The 18128-nt window shown below is 38.9% G+C and overlaps 1 protein-coding gene across 2 annotated transcripts in view; it reads right to left on the reverse strand.

Annotated features, from left to right (window-relative positions):
* ripor2 (RHO family interacting cell polarization regulator 2) overlaps window positions 1-7276 on the reverse strand; it is a 60784-nt gene extending 53508 nt beyond the window's left edge. The window contains exon 1 of one of the 2 annotated variants that reach the window (XM_041966959.1): window positions 6928-7276. In XM_041966959.1, coding sequence (XP_041822893.1) covers window positions 6928-7006 — 79 coding nt within the window. In that variant the 5' untranslated portion in view covers window positions 7007-7276. The remainder of the gene's footprint in view (window positions 1-6927) is intronic. The other variant, XM_041966960.1, reaches the window with a different exon arrangement.
* Window positions 7277-18128: the final 10852 nt, after the last annotated feature.

Genomic DNA, 18128 nt, shown 5'->3' on the forward strand with positions numbered 1-18128 from the left:
TGTGTTAACTTAAAGCACTTAAAGGGTTTGAGTGGAGTTTCTTTGAGCTTTAAGCAGAATCATTCAGGTTACGGTGAGGGTTTATATGAAGGTGTTTTTTTTCTGGAGAAGTGGCTCATGGGTGAATTTTTGTTTGTCTCATAAAGTATAAAAGATTCTCAGAGGCAAGTGTGGCAGCTTTTTTTTTTTTTTCTTTTTTTTTAAACAGAAAAAGTTATGCTTACATGTCATGCAATTAACGTTCATCCATGCTAAGCAAAAATGATATGGTTTTGACTTTTTTTTTCATATAAAAAACACAAAACAAAATATGTAAAACATGTGGTGGTATACATGTCCAAAATGCAAGAATTTTGGACAAGACTAAGAATTTTGAAATGGTACTGTATATGTAGGCTGCTTTTACGTGTAGGGAACCATCCGTGTGACACAATATAATCCAACCATGAATATTAAAATGTTCAATCCTAAATCATCTATATTTTTTACAGTCTAAAACCAATGGTGTCAAATTCTGTCCTGCAGGTTTTAGATGTTTCCCTGCTTTAACACACCTCACTTAAGTAATGGCTCATTGTGCAGAACTTAACAACAAGCTATTGGATCCATTTAATTTTATTCAGCAGTATTAGAGTGAGATACACCTAAAACTTGCAAAACAGCTGCCCTCAAGGTCAGGAGTTTGACATCACCACCTTAAACCATATATTTATTAACATCTAAACCCCACAACATCCTAATCTAAACCACTGATAGGTCTCAGTCCTGTGGTATTTTGATGTGCTTACACTATCCTAGGCTCATCTTCCTGTTATAATTGACCAGATCAGTAGTGTGTAAAGTGTGTTTGATTTAATGAACCAAGACATCACAGGGGAACAAGATCATATAAAAGAATGTAGACTTTCATATAAACATACTTACATTTAGCATTTCTTGAAACATTAAAAAAATGGTAAGAATACTACATTTTCAAGGCTCCAAAAACATTGCATGCCTACATTTTCCTTCACAAAGGAAATCATTCTTGTGTTTTGTATGGCATGACACCGTCACAAATGTGATATTGTACATCTATTACATGTTCAAAGACACTCATGAGGAGGTAGACAGTGGTGTTAGACCACAGTCTGTCACACAAAATAACCAAGTTCAACTCCTATTGATCCCATTGTTGTCCAACTACTTTTCATTTTTGGACTTTGCTTTAAGTCACCAATAAAGTCAAAGGACATAACCTACAAAGTTAGGCTTCGATATTAATAATAAAAAAAATCTGGTTTGGGTAAAATATAAAAACCCATGGTTAGGCTTTAAAGATGCACTACATAACTTTGGCAGATTTTCTCAGGGATTTTCTCCCTGAGGTAAGAACATCTTTTGTGCCTTTAAACAAATCAGGAACTTGAATTGTTAGGGTCAGAAAGTTACATAATGCATCTTCAATAAAAAAAATACACAGTTACAGGCTCACATTCTGCAACTTCCTTGTGATATTGAAATGTTTTGGACATGTGAACAAACATACCAATAGCACATTTTCTTGTGACACTGGGCTGCCGTTTTAAGTTTTGCTATGAGATCAGTTCTGCACTTAGTTAATACCAAGAGCAAGAGTCTCTACCGCATCTGTAAAATTTGTTTTAAAGTTTTCATGTTATTGTAAAGATTGTTGCAGCACTCAATAGACCAGGAGAAACCAAACACCCGAGAAGCCAAAAAATAAAACACTTGCACTCAGACCAGGTAAAATGTGGAGCTTTGCAACAAACAACAAAATTATCCAAGCTTATTGCTATTTTATACGATCTGAAGTGAAGTCACTGAAGGCATGAGTGAAGAGGAGAGGCCGAGAAATGGAGGAAGAGTGTATGTTTAGTGATGTGTATCTGCTATGTTCAGAGCAGAATAAAAGTAGCTCCCTTTAGTCACAATTCAGCTCCACACAGCAGCAAAAGCATGACAAGCAAGACTAACCATGGCTTCCACAGCTTATTGTCTCTGTGAGCTGACAGCAAATACATCTCATACATTCTCCTTTATAACAGTAGCTAAGGGGTCAGAGCCACATTGGTAATTCTTGCAACGCCTGTTAATTGCTTTTTTTTAAAGCTCTAGTATATCCTTACACTTTAAACAATATATTGTGCATTTTACAGTATAACCTCATACTTTTCTATGCTGCAATGTATTTTACAAAAAATACTGATATTTTCCAATCATTTGCAGCCTCAAGGATCAGTACAGACTAAAATCTTTGCAATCAGCCCACTACTGAGTAAGAACATTAACCAGCAACCGTGAAACAGATGCACTGTAATTCAAGTGCCTGCAGTGCCTGCAGTTCAAGTCAAAATGAAAGGGACATAATCATACTGTCATTACAGGTTTTTGGCAACATTATGGATTCCTACAGCTATAGATACATAAACAAATAAAAGCAGCATTTTCTTACTCTAAACTTTGATCCAGGGTACATTGTTGCAGGAACATCAGGGTGAGTGTAAAAACTGAAGAGTTGAGTAGCATTGCAGAGTTAGAGCACAGACATTGCGACTCACTGTTTAATTAAAGGGTTAAAAACAGACAACAACAATTAAAAAAAAAAACATTCCTAATGTCCATGCCTTTTTTATTTTGCAGCATCAAAATTTTGATGTAGTTTAAACAGACAAGTAAATCTTTTTGAGACTGGGATATGCTGAAAACTGTGGGGGTTGTGCAAATCAAACACATGTAAGCATTCCTGTCTGTACACTGCACCTTGCAAACTGTAATGTTTGCAGTGAGCAATCTAACCCATTAAATAGGTAAAAAATAAAAACAACTTATATGAAAAGACTGTTTTCTGATACAAACTAGTTGATACAAACTAATAATTTTTAAGTTTTTTTTTATGATATTTTACTGTAAAGTGCTTTGTGATTCTGTGAAAAGTGTAATTTTAATAAACTTGCTTTGTTCAAACTGTAGAAGTGTAATCAGGGCAGATTCCTTATATAGTCTTCATATCCCACTGCAGCCATTTTTCAAATGCAAAACATGGAGATTTTGCTAAATTTTACACAATTTCCAATACTGTGGCCTTTGAATAATCAATTCATATTAAATAATCATAGATATAGTACATCCTACACTACTTCATCTTTGTTTTAGACAGTAGTTTAAGGGCTGGGCAATAAATCAATAAAATAAAAAAATTTAATTTTCTGTATCTAAATATTTATTTTTAGGAAAATTTTTTTAGTTCCTGTAATGATAAGGATGCAGATGGAAAAATATTACGGATGCAGCTGTGTTGCATATCTCTATGCAAGATATGAAGCCATTTATATGGTGGAAAAGTTATGTTATTTACTGCCATTCATTCATATACCTAAGTAAAACATAAACACATAATAAATTTAATATGTCTGTCTAGAAAAAAAAATCTATTAAAATTGGAAATCGGATTTGGTTTGAAAAAATCTGAGATTTTATTTTTAGGGCATATCGCCCAGCTCTAGTAGTTTGTTACCTCTAAGCTGAGAAGTGTCCATGTTGTTCCATGTCAGTGCATGTCTTACTCATTGTATGTTGTTCAACATATCCTGTTGCTAATCATCTGAGTCCTTCAGGAGTTGTCTAAGAATAGTAACATAACTTAGTGGTGGTCACTTCTCCTGCAGAGATTTGAAGCATGTTAAGAGTTTGTGTTTTTTCATGTGTTTTTTTTTTTTTTTTTTTTTACTAATCAATAGCACAACACATTGTCCAGCAATATGGTGCATTCAATGACCTGCAGGAACACAGAATTCCTTCAGTTTTGAAAATGATGATAAATTTAAAAACTGTCTGATGGAAAAGTGATTAGATGTCATACAGACTGACATGAAACTTTTGATTTGAGTTGTTTTTTGTATCTTTTTGTGTCTCCCCCTGCTGGGGAGATGTTAGCTTCGGTATGATCCAACACAATTCCTCCCTGGTTCATCTAAATGAGTGTACTATGCCAGTGTTATAGCAGACTTGTTCTCTTACCATCAGCTGCAAAGCACTATGTAGTAAAGATTAATGTTTTGATAGTCTGTGGCTTTCCAGCCACCAAGCCCAAATAGATTAAAATGAATTGGCATATAGCACTAAAAAGAATTAAGCCCTTGAAAACTCAACACAAGACTAATAATTTCCATCTCTAATCCTAATTAGAACATACAATATAAGTGGTCCACATTCTGCAACCTTCATTTGTGTCTATGAATAAACACACTGATGCCTGCTGGCCAACTTCTCCCTGAATCTGTGTGCTCTGATTGGCTGGTTTGTTGCAGAGAGTCATCTGGCCGCATAGCTCTTGGCTAAGTTCTTCAAAGGGAATGTCACGTTACCAGCAGTGCATATCAGTCAAAACTGGGTCAGTGGAGGCATTAACATACATTACAGACCAAATGATGCAATATCTGGGATTATCCTGTGCCTCAACTGTCCATTTGAGATCTGGGAAGCTGCTGCAGAGACCTTTGGGCCTGTATGGACCTTACATATGAATGCATAAACGTGTTGTGCTTAAACTGTCTTTTTAGAGCAGTTTGCAATATAAAAAATAGCAGAGCATTTGTAGATCTTTGATCATGTGACTGTGATGCAGTGTTGTGGGGAGGGTTTGTGAATTTTTGAGAAACAGTTCACACTGAAGAAACACTTAAATTGGTTCAGAGTGGAGTAAGAGACCATTTTACCACTGCTGTTTGTTTTAATGGAAGATAAGGGAGCAGTTTTATCAGGGTTAGATGGACGACTTTGCACTTATTTGCCCTGCTGTTGAGAGCTAGATGAGAAGGCTAATGCTACCACCAAGTAATTATGTTTGGTTTGCTTACAGATTACAGGCAATAAGAAAAACAAAGCTCCCAACAGAACCTTAGAAGCTTATTTATTGTCTGGAACTGGTATGTGTGGCTTATAAGATCGAGTACATGCAATCCCAAAACTTTGGCGGTATAGCAGCATAATACATGTATATATTTAAAGAAAAAATGACCTAAAAGTGAAACCTAATGTTTTTTTTTTCTCAGCAAAACCAAAGTACTGATGAATCTGGTTGTATCCTTCTCTTATGGTAGAATTATTAGCTAAATACCATAGTTTATTCATTGGTGGGAAATCCAGATGTCCAACTACTCTACATTCTACAAGTAATACATACATTCACTATTACATATCACCTCTATGCTACCATGCTTGTGTAGCAGGACAAGTCACCACAACAATGATGACATTAGCTTGATTTACAACTCACAGAGAACACCTCTCACTGAGGTAAGAACATCTTCAGAGCACTGTATATTCACCCAGCAGATGGGATTTTGCAGCTGTGTTAAAGTTAAAATATTATGCATTTCATTTTTACATCCAAAGGCCATTAAAGAAAAAAAAGTATTATTTGATGCACAATTGGGAGCTCTGCAGGCCCAAGGGATCCAAGATTAACTGGCTGATCCTGACAAAACCTAATAAAAAGTATATTTTTGATATAAGAAGGCATGTTCTTTTAATTTGCTTATAAAAAAGGGTCACACTGCAATTCACTCAGATTCACTGACCCAGAGGATACCTAGAGAAAGGGAACGTTCTTCTCTGAGCCACTGGTCGAATAGTTATTCTTATCATCAAAGCAGCAATAGGACTTTCTGGTACAGCCATGGTTGGACAGGTTTCCTACATTGGTGAAATTTGCCTCATATTATATATGTTGAATAAACCTTCACCAAAGTAGAGTTGACCTTAAAGGCACCTTGCTATAGAACTGTAACCTTCCTTGAAGTTCTACTACTAATTTAGAACGGTTGAATCCTGAATCAAGCCAAATCATCAATAATTTAATCAAGCTAAGTGATTCACACTGTTATCTCAGGTTTGTGATCCAAATCCCAACTGGGAATTTCTTTGGGAAGTTTGCATGTTCTCCCCACGACTGTATGAGATTTTTCTTTGTATTCTGGCTCCTATGATCCAAAAGAAAAGCTTGTAATAGGTCAGCTGGAGGTATAAAGCTTTTTTTTCTGTCATTTGTGTCTGAATTAGTCATGAAATGGACTGGTGACTTCTCTAGTCACAGCGGGAACAGGCTCCAGCCCCCTTGTCAACCTGGACAGGATGATGCAGGGATAGTAAATGAATGAATGGCTTTAATGTTAAATCAGAAAAAGAGAATGGACACAGCTGAAAAAAAAACATTATTGTCTTTTATGGTATTGTTTTGATTCTGGCATGAGTCTCAGTCTCTAGTGCAAAGCTGACTTTGAGTTATATTTACAGCTGGTTTTATATCTCACATAAAGTTGATTTTCTTGTGGTGCATAATGCCTGGTTAAAACATCTGCCTGTTATACAAGAACGCCCACACTGCTGAGGGCATGGCTTCTCTTAGCGTTCTAATAACAGCAAAACTTGGGGAAAAAATGTTAAAACAAACTTCACCAAGAGGGGGAACTAGAGACAAATTGTATGAAGAATTCAATTTAACTGAATATTACTACTACAGTCCCTGCAAGTGGCTCATCAAATATCTGTTTTTTTTTCTCTCTTCCTTCACACTCTGATGAATCAGTTTTTGTGTTTTTTGTAAGAATCTGTGTGTGTCAGAGCCTATTCATCCATGCAGTAATCAACCCCACCTCACAGCTGAGGAGAGTCCCATGGGCAACCCTTCAACCATCACTTTTACCCTTTTCTTCACCCAGATCACAACTGCAAGTCACACACACACACACACACACACACACACACACACACACACACACACACACACACACACACACACACACACACACACACACAGAAAAAACAAAATATGACCACGCAGCCCTCTCAGAGAAGCTATTTGCAGCCCACCAGTAAACCCACGCTTACTTCCAACACTTTACAACTGACCCTTGGCATTCCTACCGTCCTCATAGAAGACATCCTCCGCTTCTTCTCGCATCATCTCATCCAGGTCAATCTCTGCAATGTCGGTCATAGCCATCACTACAGCCTCTTCTTCTTCTCTCCCTCTTGCCTCCCTGGGCTGACAAGCTGGAGCTTCAGAGAGAGTGACTAGGCTGTAAAATCGAATCAACACCAGCCCGGCCTCTTTGCTTCAGGCGATAGTCCGATCACCGGCAGCTTCTCACACGAGTGGGAGAGGACTGGGACTGAGCTGAGCTTCAGCTCTCTGCACGGCAATGTGTGTGTCAGGTGAAGTGCGTGTGTGTGGGTGAGAAGAAGGACTCCCAGCGACCTTCACCAAGTTTCAGCAATGGTGCTGATTTCATAACATCCTGTGAAAAGCTGAAGTGAGAGTGTTCTGTTTGAAAAGCACTTGTATGAGTAAGTGTGCGCATGTGTGTGAGTACACTGTTTGGGGAGGGTGCATGTGTGTCCATATACACAACATGGCTCCACAGTGAGTCAGCTCAAGTGGCTAGTAATTAATGGGAATAATTAGATTCTGGATTTTGAGCCAGCAATTACAAAGGTGTGAAGGTGTGTGTTTTTGTGTTTGTGCTTGGCATGTTGTCTGAGACATGGAGGTGGCTTTGTTTGTCATTCCTTCACAGCTCACTCAGAATCATGGCACCACACAGATTGCTCCCTCTATTTTTTTTTTATTTGGCCCACTTTGAGGGGGCCTCTGCAGAACTGATAACGTCTGGTGTCATCTGCTGTTGCTGAAAGCCTCCAACAAGCTACTCATGCTGCGAGTAAACACTCTCAGCTGCTTTGAATGAGACAGATTTAGATATAGACATTGGGGAGTATTTCTCATACACTTGTAGGCTTTACATTAGAGCTTTCAAGACCTTTTTTTTTTTACAAGCAAGATGACAGCATTTATGAATGCGGTGTTTGAGTGTCAAATTCTTGTGTATTACTGTGATGCACCTCAGTTTATATCCCTCTGTACTTATATTTCTTATTTTGAGTACATAACTGGATTTTACAGCCACAGTCAGTGAATCCTAAGTATCTTGTTGGTGAAGCTTAAATGCTTGCTACCTTTTTGGCTATGAGCGAAAGGGGATTAACAACCAACTAGAGTAACATGGTTTTTGCCCCCAAATTATATTATATAAGATATATGCAGATTTGCTCTGATAGATATGCTGTTATGTTCAGAGGGCTCTAGAGATTAAATGTGTGATTCTGTAAGGAAAAAATTAATGGTGCTTACTGGTAAAGTCCCGACTGCAGCATCCTTAGAGTGTGCCCCAGGTATTATGTTTCCATCAATGCCAATTAGATTTGAACTCAATAAATACCCAACGCTACTGCAGAGTGGCAACACTTCACCTTTTATGGATGCAGATCAAATCAAATTTTATTTATAAAGCACTTTTCATACATAATAAAATGCGCACAAAAACAATGTTTGCAAATAGAAAATATATAAAACAGCAATTAAAAATCAGCACCAAGCTTTCTAACACACACACCCATACCCAAAGCAAACCCAAATTATGTTTAAGTTGTATTAATATTAGTTTTTTTCTCTTTGAAGCAAAGTAGAATTAACATACCCGGGATTTCTCTATGTTAACTGGGTTGACTTATATAGACATTCGCAATCCTGATAAGCAGTATTACAAAGTTGGTTATCAACTTGGTAATTCAACTAAGGGTTTTACAATCTTGATCAGTGCACACTCACATAAAAGGGGTGTTGATTGCAGCATCTGACCAATTGCAAATATGGAGCATCCTAGCAGAGCAGCCTACTGTGGAGGAGCAGACAATTATTCTTCAAAAATATGAAGATCATCAACACATCATCGAGGCCAAAAGCAACACTGTTGCCAAGAAACAATCAGAAAGAAATGCTGGCAGAAAATGGCAGACTCTGTTAATATGTAAATTCATGATATTTTAAAATATTCATTCATATTACAATATAAATGAACAGCACTCTGATCACTAAATTTCACTTTATTACAGCATAAAACGTTTCAGGCAGAGCGCTTCTCCAGTGCCCTGCCACGACCTGCATTTCAGCCTCCTCCACAAATGGAGCCCAGGATGGAAAAATTAACTGAAGATGATGATTCCAGTGAACACCTTTTAATCAAATTGAAATGTATGGCTACAGAATACCATTGGCAGATGTCATTTAGTACCTTTGCTAACTGGGTAACGCTAGATGCACATAGGCATTTATGGACACTGGTGACTCCTTAGACTATGATAAAGATAAAAATGCCATTCCTTCCAAATATGTTAACCCTGAGACTTACAGGTGGAAGTCAATCCTGATGACACCCCCCGAGAACTGTACATCAGGCTAAAGGAACTCTGTGGGAATTGGATTCAGCCAAACAGTAAGACCATCAAAGACATAGATGGAATCATTATTTTGGAGCAATATTTGAGAATGTTGTCACCGGAGCATCAGGTATGGATCCGAAAATACAGCATTGGAGACTGCTAAGCTAGCTGATGTCTTTGTGACTGCCCAGAAGAAGCGACAATTATGCAGCAGCAATTAATGGAGAGTTTCAAAGGACAGTCAAACAATGCCTTCATCAAACTCAGGAGCCAGCAGACATAAAAGCCAGTAAGAGCAGAACCAGTAAGCCAGCCTGCCAAATGCTGCCGGTAAGATGCTAACTTGTTACCTTTGTGGAATGGAAGGCCATACAAAGCCGATCTGTCACAAAAATTCTGCACATGCAAATGTGCTTTGTGTCTCATCCTAATGTTGAACCTGAAGTGAAGAGTGATACTTCTGTTAAGATGAGTCAGATTCAAGTTAATGGAGTTGTACTCAAGGCCCTACTTGGGCCTGAGAGCTCTTGGTTACTTGTTCACTCAGATTTTGTTCCAGCTAATACAGGAGTGTCCAGCTACGGTCCTCGAGGGCCACAATCCTGCAGGTTTTATATGTTTCTCTACTTTAACACATCTGTTTAAAATTATATGGCTCTCCTCAACAGCTTGTTGTCAACTGTTGCCTAAACATGTTTAGACATTAATCTGATTCAGGTGTGGTGTAGCAGGACACATCCAGTACTTGCTGGACACAGCCCTTGAGGACCGACTTTACACACCTCTGAACTAATATCAGTCGTAATAGTGACACTGTCTCTATCTGTGTTCATGGAGAGAAAAGATCCAACAACTGATAAATACTTTAAAGTTCAGGGTCAGATTTATCTTCTGAATGTTGGTGTTGTGAGCAGTCTGCCTCAATGTGCTTGGATGGGACCTTCTTGTGCTTCTTGACTTGCTAAAGTTGGATCAAATCCATGAATGCAATGTTGCTGTTACCAGGGGACAGGCTAAACAAACCAATGATCACCAGCGCCTCTACTTCCTTAGGAAGCTGCGGCGAGCCGGACTAGGGAGCGCTGTCCTGAGGAGCTTCTACCGCTGCGCGGTGGAGAGCGTCCTCTGCACCTGCATCACTGTGTGGCACGGCAACTGCACCGCCGCTGAGAGGAGGGCTCTGCAGAGGGTGGTAAAGGCTGCACAGAGGATTATGGGGAGCAGCCTTCCCACCACCTCAGACCTCTACACAGCACGATGCAGGGGGAGGGCCCTCCGCATCATGAAGGACTCCACCCATCCAGCACATGGACTTTTCCAACCCCTCCCCTCAGGCAGGCGGCTGAGATGCATAAGGAGCAAGACCACCAGGTTCAGGAACAGCTTCTTCCCCGAAGCTGTCAGACTGCTGAACTCTTGCCATGCCTTGTAGACTCCTCCCCACCCTACCCCACCCTTCCCCACCCTACTTCCCCACCTCTGAACACCAGCCCAAACCCTGCTGCCCTGCCCCCATCCCCATCCTAAACTGAATCCACCCCCCCACTCCGACAAACAGACCTGCACTGCAAACACTTTACCCCCCCAGGGGAGTTCCTGTCCACATGTTTACATGTTTACCTGCTGTCCATATAAGTGCAATATCACTAATATTAATATCAGAAATGTTATACTTTGGACTACCACTACCTCATGCACATACATACTTGCACATATTTATCTAGGCTGCACATGCAAACTGGGCTCTTTAGTGTTTACTGTTATTTTTATTTTTATTTTATTTAAAATTGTGCTGTTTATATTCTATTGTATTTAGCTTATATTCTATTTATATTTAGCCTATATTTCTATTTTTTTTTTTTTTTTTTTTTTTTTTTTTCTCTTCATGTCTTATTTTATTTCACTTATTGCCCTCCTTCTTATGGCTCAAACCGGGACCTCAGTTCTAATTTCGTACCATAAACATGTAAATGTGAGCTGGTATGACAATAAAGTTCCTTGAATCCTTGAATCCTTGAATCCTCAAAGATCATGAGCAAAATGCCTTCTTTCAAGGAGGAGCTAGAAACAACTGCTGTAAGAACCCATAGACAAAGAAGGCAGGAGAGATTCCAACGGTCACCTGTGAAGATAGCAACTAATACTGAGCCAGTGTTGCCCATCGGGTTTGACATTCCATCTGACATTACTGATCTCCAAAAATCTGATTTCTTTATTTTCTCTCTTCCAGAAGGAAAATGACTCAAGAGCTGAGCAGGACTCTGATGGAGATGACTACATTCTACAAAATAATATTCTCCATCGTTGGGGTCAGTGTTGCAGCAAACATTGTTTAACAATCATTTAACGATTTCCTGCTTTACTCCTCTCAACACAATGTCCATTACAGGGTGCTAAAAAGTGACAGGAAGGGGCTAGAGTAGAGTTCTGGAGGGAATTTTAGTAAATGTTCTCTGGCATTGAGGGCAACTTTAACAGAATTGAGCAATGCCTGTGTGCAGGCCTGGCCAATGAAAATGGCATTTGATGCAAGCTTGTGCTTACCTAAATGACCAGCCCAGGGAGCAGAATGCCCCAAAGTGCGGATGGAGTTCTTCACTGTTTGCTTTTATTTTCTCCAGAAAACTTATCCAGAGCAATAGAACTATAAAAAAGATGAGCGGGATTAAGCAGGATAAACAGGTGCCAAATGTCAATATTTTTTTTATTATTGTTAATATTTTTTCTTTAAATTCTGTTTAATGCTATATATGTGTAAAACTTTAAAATTGCTTTGATGCATTATTGAATAAAACTAAAAATGAAAACATTTCTCTAAACTTTTAACTACTTTGAAATAATTCTCTACCATTTTAAAATGTTTACATTGCTCCCAGGAGACCCCTTACAAGCCCCTTTCTTTCTCAAGTATATCATTCCTGGACCCAACTTACAAAAAGGTTTGCCTTTCTTTTTTATTTTTCTTAAAATTTTTTAAAAATAATAAATAAATAATAAAAAGCAGACAAATCTTCTACCTCTTTCTGTCTTCACTGTGCAGATTCTCTGACTCACCCCATTTAGACAAACCAATTTCCAACCAAAATAGAAACTAGGCCTCAAGTCAGTTCATTATCACTTTTCCTTCAGACTTCCTGTCCCTTGTCACTGCCTCCCTTTAAGGCTGAAGCTCAAGGGAACAAACCTTATAGCCAACTCATTTTCACACGGTGAGTCCAGACAATGCAGAAGCCAGGCAATTATTAACAAGTGCTTTAAAGAAAGAAAGAAAGAAAGAAAGAAAGAAAAAAAAAGATTTAGGTTGATAGTAGTGATTTATTATGCATTTGCAATGTGTGATGGCTACCTTCTGTATATGAAGGGTCAGCTGTGTCCACAGAAATGGAGGATGTGTATATACAAGATGCATTATGGATTTGACCAGAACAGGCATTTGATGGTCTAATGTGCCAGGATATCTGACATTATAGGATTTGTAAATACCTGTTGACAATACAGCTGTTTCTTGTTCCTGCCATGATGCAGAAGCAATGCTTGAAATGTGTGTGAATTTTAAAAGCAGGAGCTTCTGACTCATTTTAAAATACGCTGATATTCATTATATACACTCCTGAAGCTGCCTTAACTGCACTTCACAACTTTAATTTCCATCATTACACTACTGTCCTTAACAGTACAATATTGCAGACCAAAATGAGAATGATCAGAAAACATTAGATGCATCTGAAACACCAGGGAAGGAATAACACATTGGGAATACAGACATTTTAACTTTTTCAATGTACGACTGCCCACCAGCAGCAGGAAATCACCGAAAAGAATAATAACAATTTGGAAATGCAATTTTGCTTAATAACAATGTTCTAAAGGCTATTGTGTAACCATACACCTCAATAACTATCCATATTATCTTTTATTCTTTTGTTTGAAAACATACAGGTATGATTTGAAGTTTGGATTAAATGACCTCGATGTTGAATATGTAAAGCAAAGTTGCTGACTCTATTTTTATTTTGTATATTAGTCTGGAGCTTCACAGCTAATTGTGAAGATATTTTAACTGGAAACACGGTGCAGAGAAAGAGAATCTCTGCTAATGCAGGCAAGTCTGCAGAAAACACAATGACACATACAAAGCAGCGTACTGTCTTATGCAGATTTATCCCACTCCCATCTGTTCACTGCTATAACCATCTCATGTTCTGATGACTGCATTTTGACTCATGCAAAGAACATTTTTTTTAGCATAAACCCAGCAAAACTTTGTATATCCAATCTAAGCATTTATACACATTACAGTGACTTTTTTTCTCATCCTCTCCAGCAGTTTAGTATGACCATAGGCTACTTTGCAGTCTGCGATGTCAGAAAACGGGGTCATGTTCGGGCTGCATTTGCCCTCCTGCATTTCAATGACTGGATACATTGTTGTCGCCAGAGAAAAGCCCTTGCTTCGGGAAATGCAAACACACACTGCAGGGATGTAAACATGCACAAACAGACACTCACACATCAATATAATAATGCTGAACACTTTCACACAATGCCACCAAAACACAGACAAGTACACACACCCATATCCACACCACACATTTGTGATTCTGGCAACTGCAGAGACCAACACAGTTAGACCCGCTTGGTACAATAGTGTTGTTTGAATGGGATCAAACAATGGAGCTCTTTGGCATCTGAATCGAGCCAGATGATGAGTATCGCAGGAGGATGAATAGGCGGCTTCAGCCTCCTACACAGTCACTCCTCTGGCCTGAAAATATGCTTCACTACACTGCCTGTTACTGTGGAATCAGTTATTAGCATGACAGCAGTAATTTGTTAGCATCCAGGCTAATTATGTTGTGCTTATTGAAAGCATGCAGCAACTTGTAGGGTGAGAGAACAACAACAACAAAAAAAAGCAAATAATGGTGCTGTTAAGTATGCTGGCATAATTTATAGTCAGCTCTAGAATAGTGTCAGACATGCATATATGCTTGTTTTTCACATGACTAATAGTACATGACATTAGAAAACATTTCTAGATCAGAAAAAAATAGTACAGGCTATTTGTTTGTCTTTACTGACTCCCACAACAACAACGCTATTTACAAGCAGGATTTGATAAAGCTATCAAAAATCAAATTAATAAAACACCACACCAAATCCCACAAAAGCTGAAGAGGAAGCAAAGAGAATGCAGGGCAGGAATAAAGCAGAGAGGAAAAATGGAGTTCTGATGGGAAATGTGAGATCACTAGCCAAGAAAATGAACAAGCTTGACGTACTAACACGGACATAGAAGGAGTACAGAGAATGCAGTATTATGTGTTTTACTGAGACATGGCTGCAGGAACATATATCATACAGTGTCCATATGCCACTTTAAAACTGTACAAGCAGATCAAGGCAATACAGCTAGGAGAAAGCTAAAAGGAGAACGCCCTAATGTGCTGTACTCTACTTTGTAATAGAAAACTAAAAAACTGCCCTGCCTATCTTCACCCAAGCCAACTCTCAAACTTACTTGAGGTCATTCTGAATTGTGTGACTGCAGTGAGTTCAAGGTTTATACTAGGGTTGTCGCCCAAAACACCACACCTAGATAGTATCTGTGAGGCTTAGAAAAATGCCCACACTAAGTGGCTTAACCACCTCCTTTTGAGTGAGACTCCTAAGCCCCTCATGAATGGCTGAGCTCATAAACCTCAATACTTCTTGGTTGCTACTTAACAGCTCATCACTACAGAAGATGGTAAAATACAGATTATTCAATACATCTACAACATACTTAAGGTTTAGCTCTCTCTTTACCTTCAAATATTGGTACAGCATGAATTTGTGCAGAAAATGAAATTCCTGCTTCACCCACCCCTCACTCCAGAACAAAACTTAGATGCTTGAATTCCTCCACAAAAATGTATCCCCATCTTGGGCTGGCAAATGTACCCTTTTGCAGTCCAGGACCAGGTTTTTAAGTTTCTAAGGTCAGCTGCTTCACATTCAGCTGTAAACAACCACAGAGCAAGCTAAAAGTCAGTCTGAACAGAGCCCAGCACCCATCAAAACTTAATACTGTACCTTCAGTGTGAACCAAGCTTTCACTAGCTGTACCGAGGCAGAATAACCCATACCAGCGAGCTGAATTCTTTATACTACTAAAGCATCCTCCACTAAACACCCCAAGAGCACCAGCTTTATACTTTTTCTTCATAAAGCACAGGCAGACTGGACAAACTCCAATTCAATTTCATGTATTTTTTAGTGTTAAAAGCTACAAATAAAAAATAATGACAGGAAAATATACACAGCACGCAGGATATTGCTGCCAAAACAACAACAAAAAGCTCATTCACAAAATGATGTAGAAATTATAAGCACAGAGAACTTGAGTGAGTTTGTGCTCCATGTCACCTCAGCTCAAACAAATCAAATGCACAGGGAGTCTGGCAAAAGGAAGGAAGTTTAAGGAGGAGACAAAAGGGAAAACTTTACTAAGAAATGCTTGATGTCAAACTAACTTCCTATGCTACACCAAAACAGACAGATATTCATCTGAGGTTTTGTCTACCAGGATGAATGCAAAGGCTCCTAATATCATGTCACCTTTCAATAATTTCTGCAGACAAAATGAATGAGAGAGAGGAGGGAAAAGAATTAGACCTCTTCTCCCTCCTCAATCATTACTGCTTCAAAGCTTGTGCCTTTTTCCGCTGCCTCTAAGACAGATGACAAAATAGGATGATTTCAAAGGGGTGGCTGGTTACCCCGGTAACAATGATGAGGGCATTGCATAGCAAATCCAATTTGGCATGGAACTCTGACTCATTTGAAGTGTATGTGTGTAAGTTTGTGTATGCGTGCCACACATTTTTGCATCTTAAGATGACCATAAACTGCAACCCACCTTACACACACTCAGGCACACAGACACACATAGGGCAACACTTTTAAAGCAGCTTTCTGTAATACCTTTACAATGACTAAAAGAGCAATCAGCAAAACAGAGCAACTTATGTTACAGTCTAGTTACAGACATAAAATTGCTCATCCACATCTCAGACCTGAGGAGTTTAATGATGAATGCATAAAGCATAGTACAATTAGTATAGATTGTGAAATGAATACCTCATAAAATCCTGTTGGCATAAATATTTATTCAGGATGCAGATCTGTTTTAAAAATCTTTTAGTGCAGAGTTTCTAGTTTCTCAGCAGCATCCAGTGTTACAACATTAAGACAAACTATAAAAACCAAGACCCCCCCCCCCAAAAAAAAACAAACAAAAACAAACAAACAAAAGAAAAAACAACAACAAAAAAAAAAAAACAATGCCTGTAATTGCTTATTTCCAAATTAGTGTTTTTCAAAGGTAACTTTAAGAGAACAAACAGTGAATACCTACTGTATGTATATCGGTATCCTCTCATCTTTACATGGTTGTATGTCCTGACTCTGCGATACATTTCACAGACTCTAAGCCTCTTCAACTGTATATCCAACAACTCCTTTAGCGCTATCACCAGTTTTTATGTTCATGGTCTCTCCCTGTCTCTCCCTGCCTCTATTGTATTTTGTCTTTCTTTGTTTCACAATTAAATCCTGTTCTTCTGCTCATTCAGTCTTTTCTGTCACAGTCCTAGAGGGCACAGAGGGCATCAGACAATGACTACAATACAGCTGCTGCACACCAGCTGTGCAGGCTGGCACCACAGAGATGGCAGCACCAATGCTGTGGCCTGCTGCTGCTGCTGCTGGGTACACCTGGAGGGAGGCGATAACAGGCAGATGAAGCACTGAACCAAATGAATCAGCAGATTACAGCTTTGTCTGCTCATTTTTCTCTGTAACCCTCAGTCTTAAATTTATCCAGATGTCCTCACTGTATCTAAAACTTGCTGCATTGGCTCACAAAAATGACTGAATGTGCAAGGTGCATGCTTTTTTTTCAGAAGGTTTTTATTTCACCATACTTGCAATAGTTGCCAGCAACTGCATATAAAATCACTTGTACTTTATTTCCATGTTGCGGCCAACAAATCACACCATATGGAGATTTCTGACAAATAATAACCCACAGCTGCAGACAGGTCATTCAATATTGCATAATTATATACTATTTGTTAAAAGGAAATATTTTGGTGGTGGGGATATCCAAAAACCAGAAGAGGAGGATTGCAGCAGGGTGGGGTAACAGGGTGGCAAGAGCACTGAAAAACCACAATTTCCTCTCCCACGCCACCCATCTCATCCCCAAAAGCAGCCAACACCTGCTGGCTACACAAAGAGGAAGTCAGCTTTTAAAACCAGATAAGTAAAGGCCTATGGCTAACACTGTAAATGGACAGTGTTGGCCACAGGAGCTGCACTGTGTGCTGAGTGTATCTACACACAAACCTTACAAGCACTTTAATTTAGTCAAACTCAGTGGACAGAGATGGGAGGCAGTCAGAAGTTTGAACAGATTCTATCAAGTGGACGTGTAGAGAGGAACTCAACACAGTTTCTGAGAAACAGGGTGGGGACATGGAAGGAAGGTTGGGCAATAGTGTGTAAAATAACATTAAGTGCCATTTGCAGCTTTTTCTCTCAGTGTACATGATGAAGTCTTTATTCCAATAGTAAGCAATTCTGACTGTAATGGTTACTATTTTTACACATGCTGCCCTTTTGCTCCAGTAGAAGAGGAACAAGGGCAAGAGCAGGTCAAGACAGCTCATCATCATGCATGAAGGCATCAGCTAAACCATCTAAATGTCTCTGTATGGTTTCTCACCATTTCTTGCTTTGCAACAGTTCACTTCATTATGATGATGATCTACAGTGACTACATAGCTGTCCTTCTCGACTGG

The sequence above is a fragment of the Melanotaenia boesemani genome, chromosome 17, assembly GCF_017639745.1.
Source record: "Melanotaenia boesemani isolate fMelBoe1 chromosome 17, fMelBoe1.pri, whole genome shotgun sequence".
NCBI lineage: Eukaryota > Metazoa > Chordata > Actinopteri > Atheriniformes > Melanotaeniidae > Melanotaenia > Melanotaenia boesemani.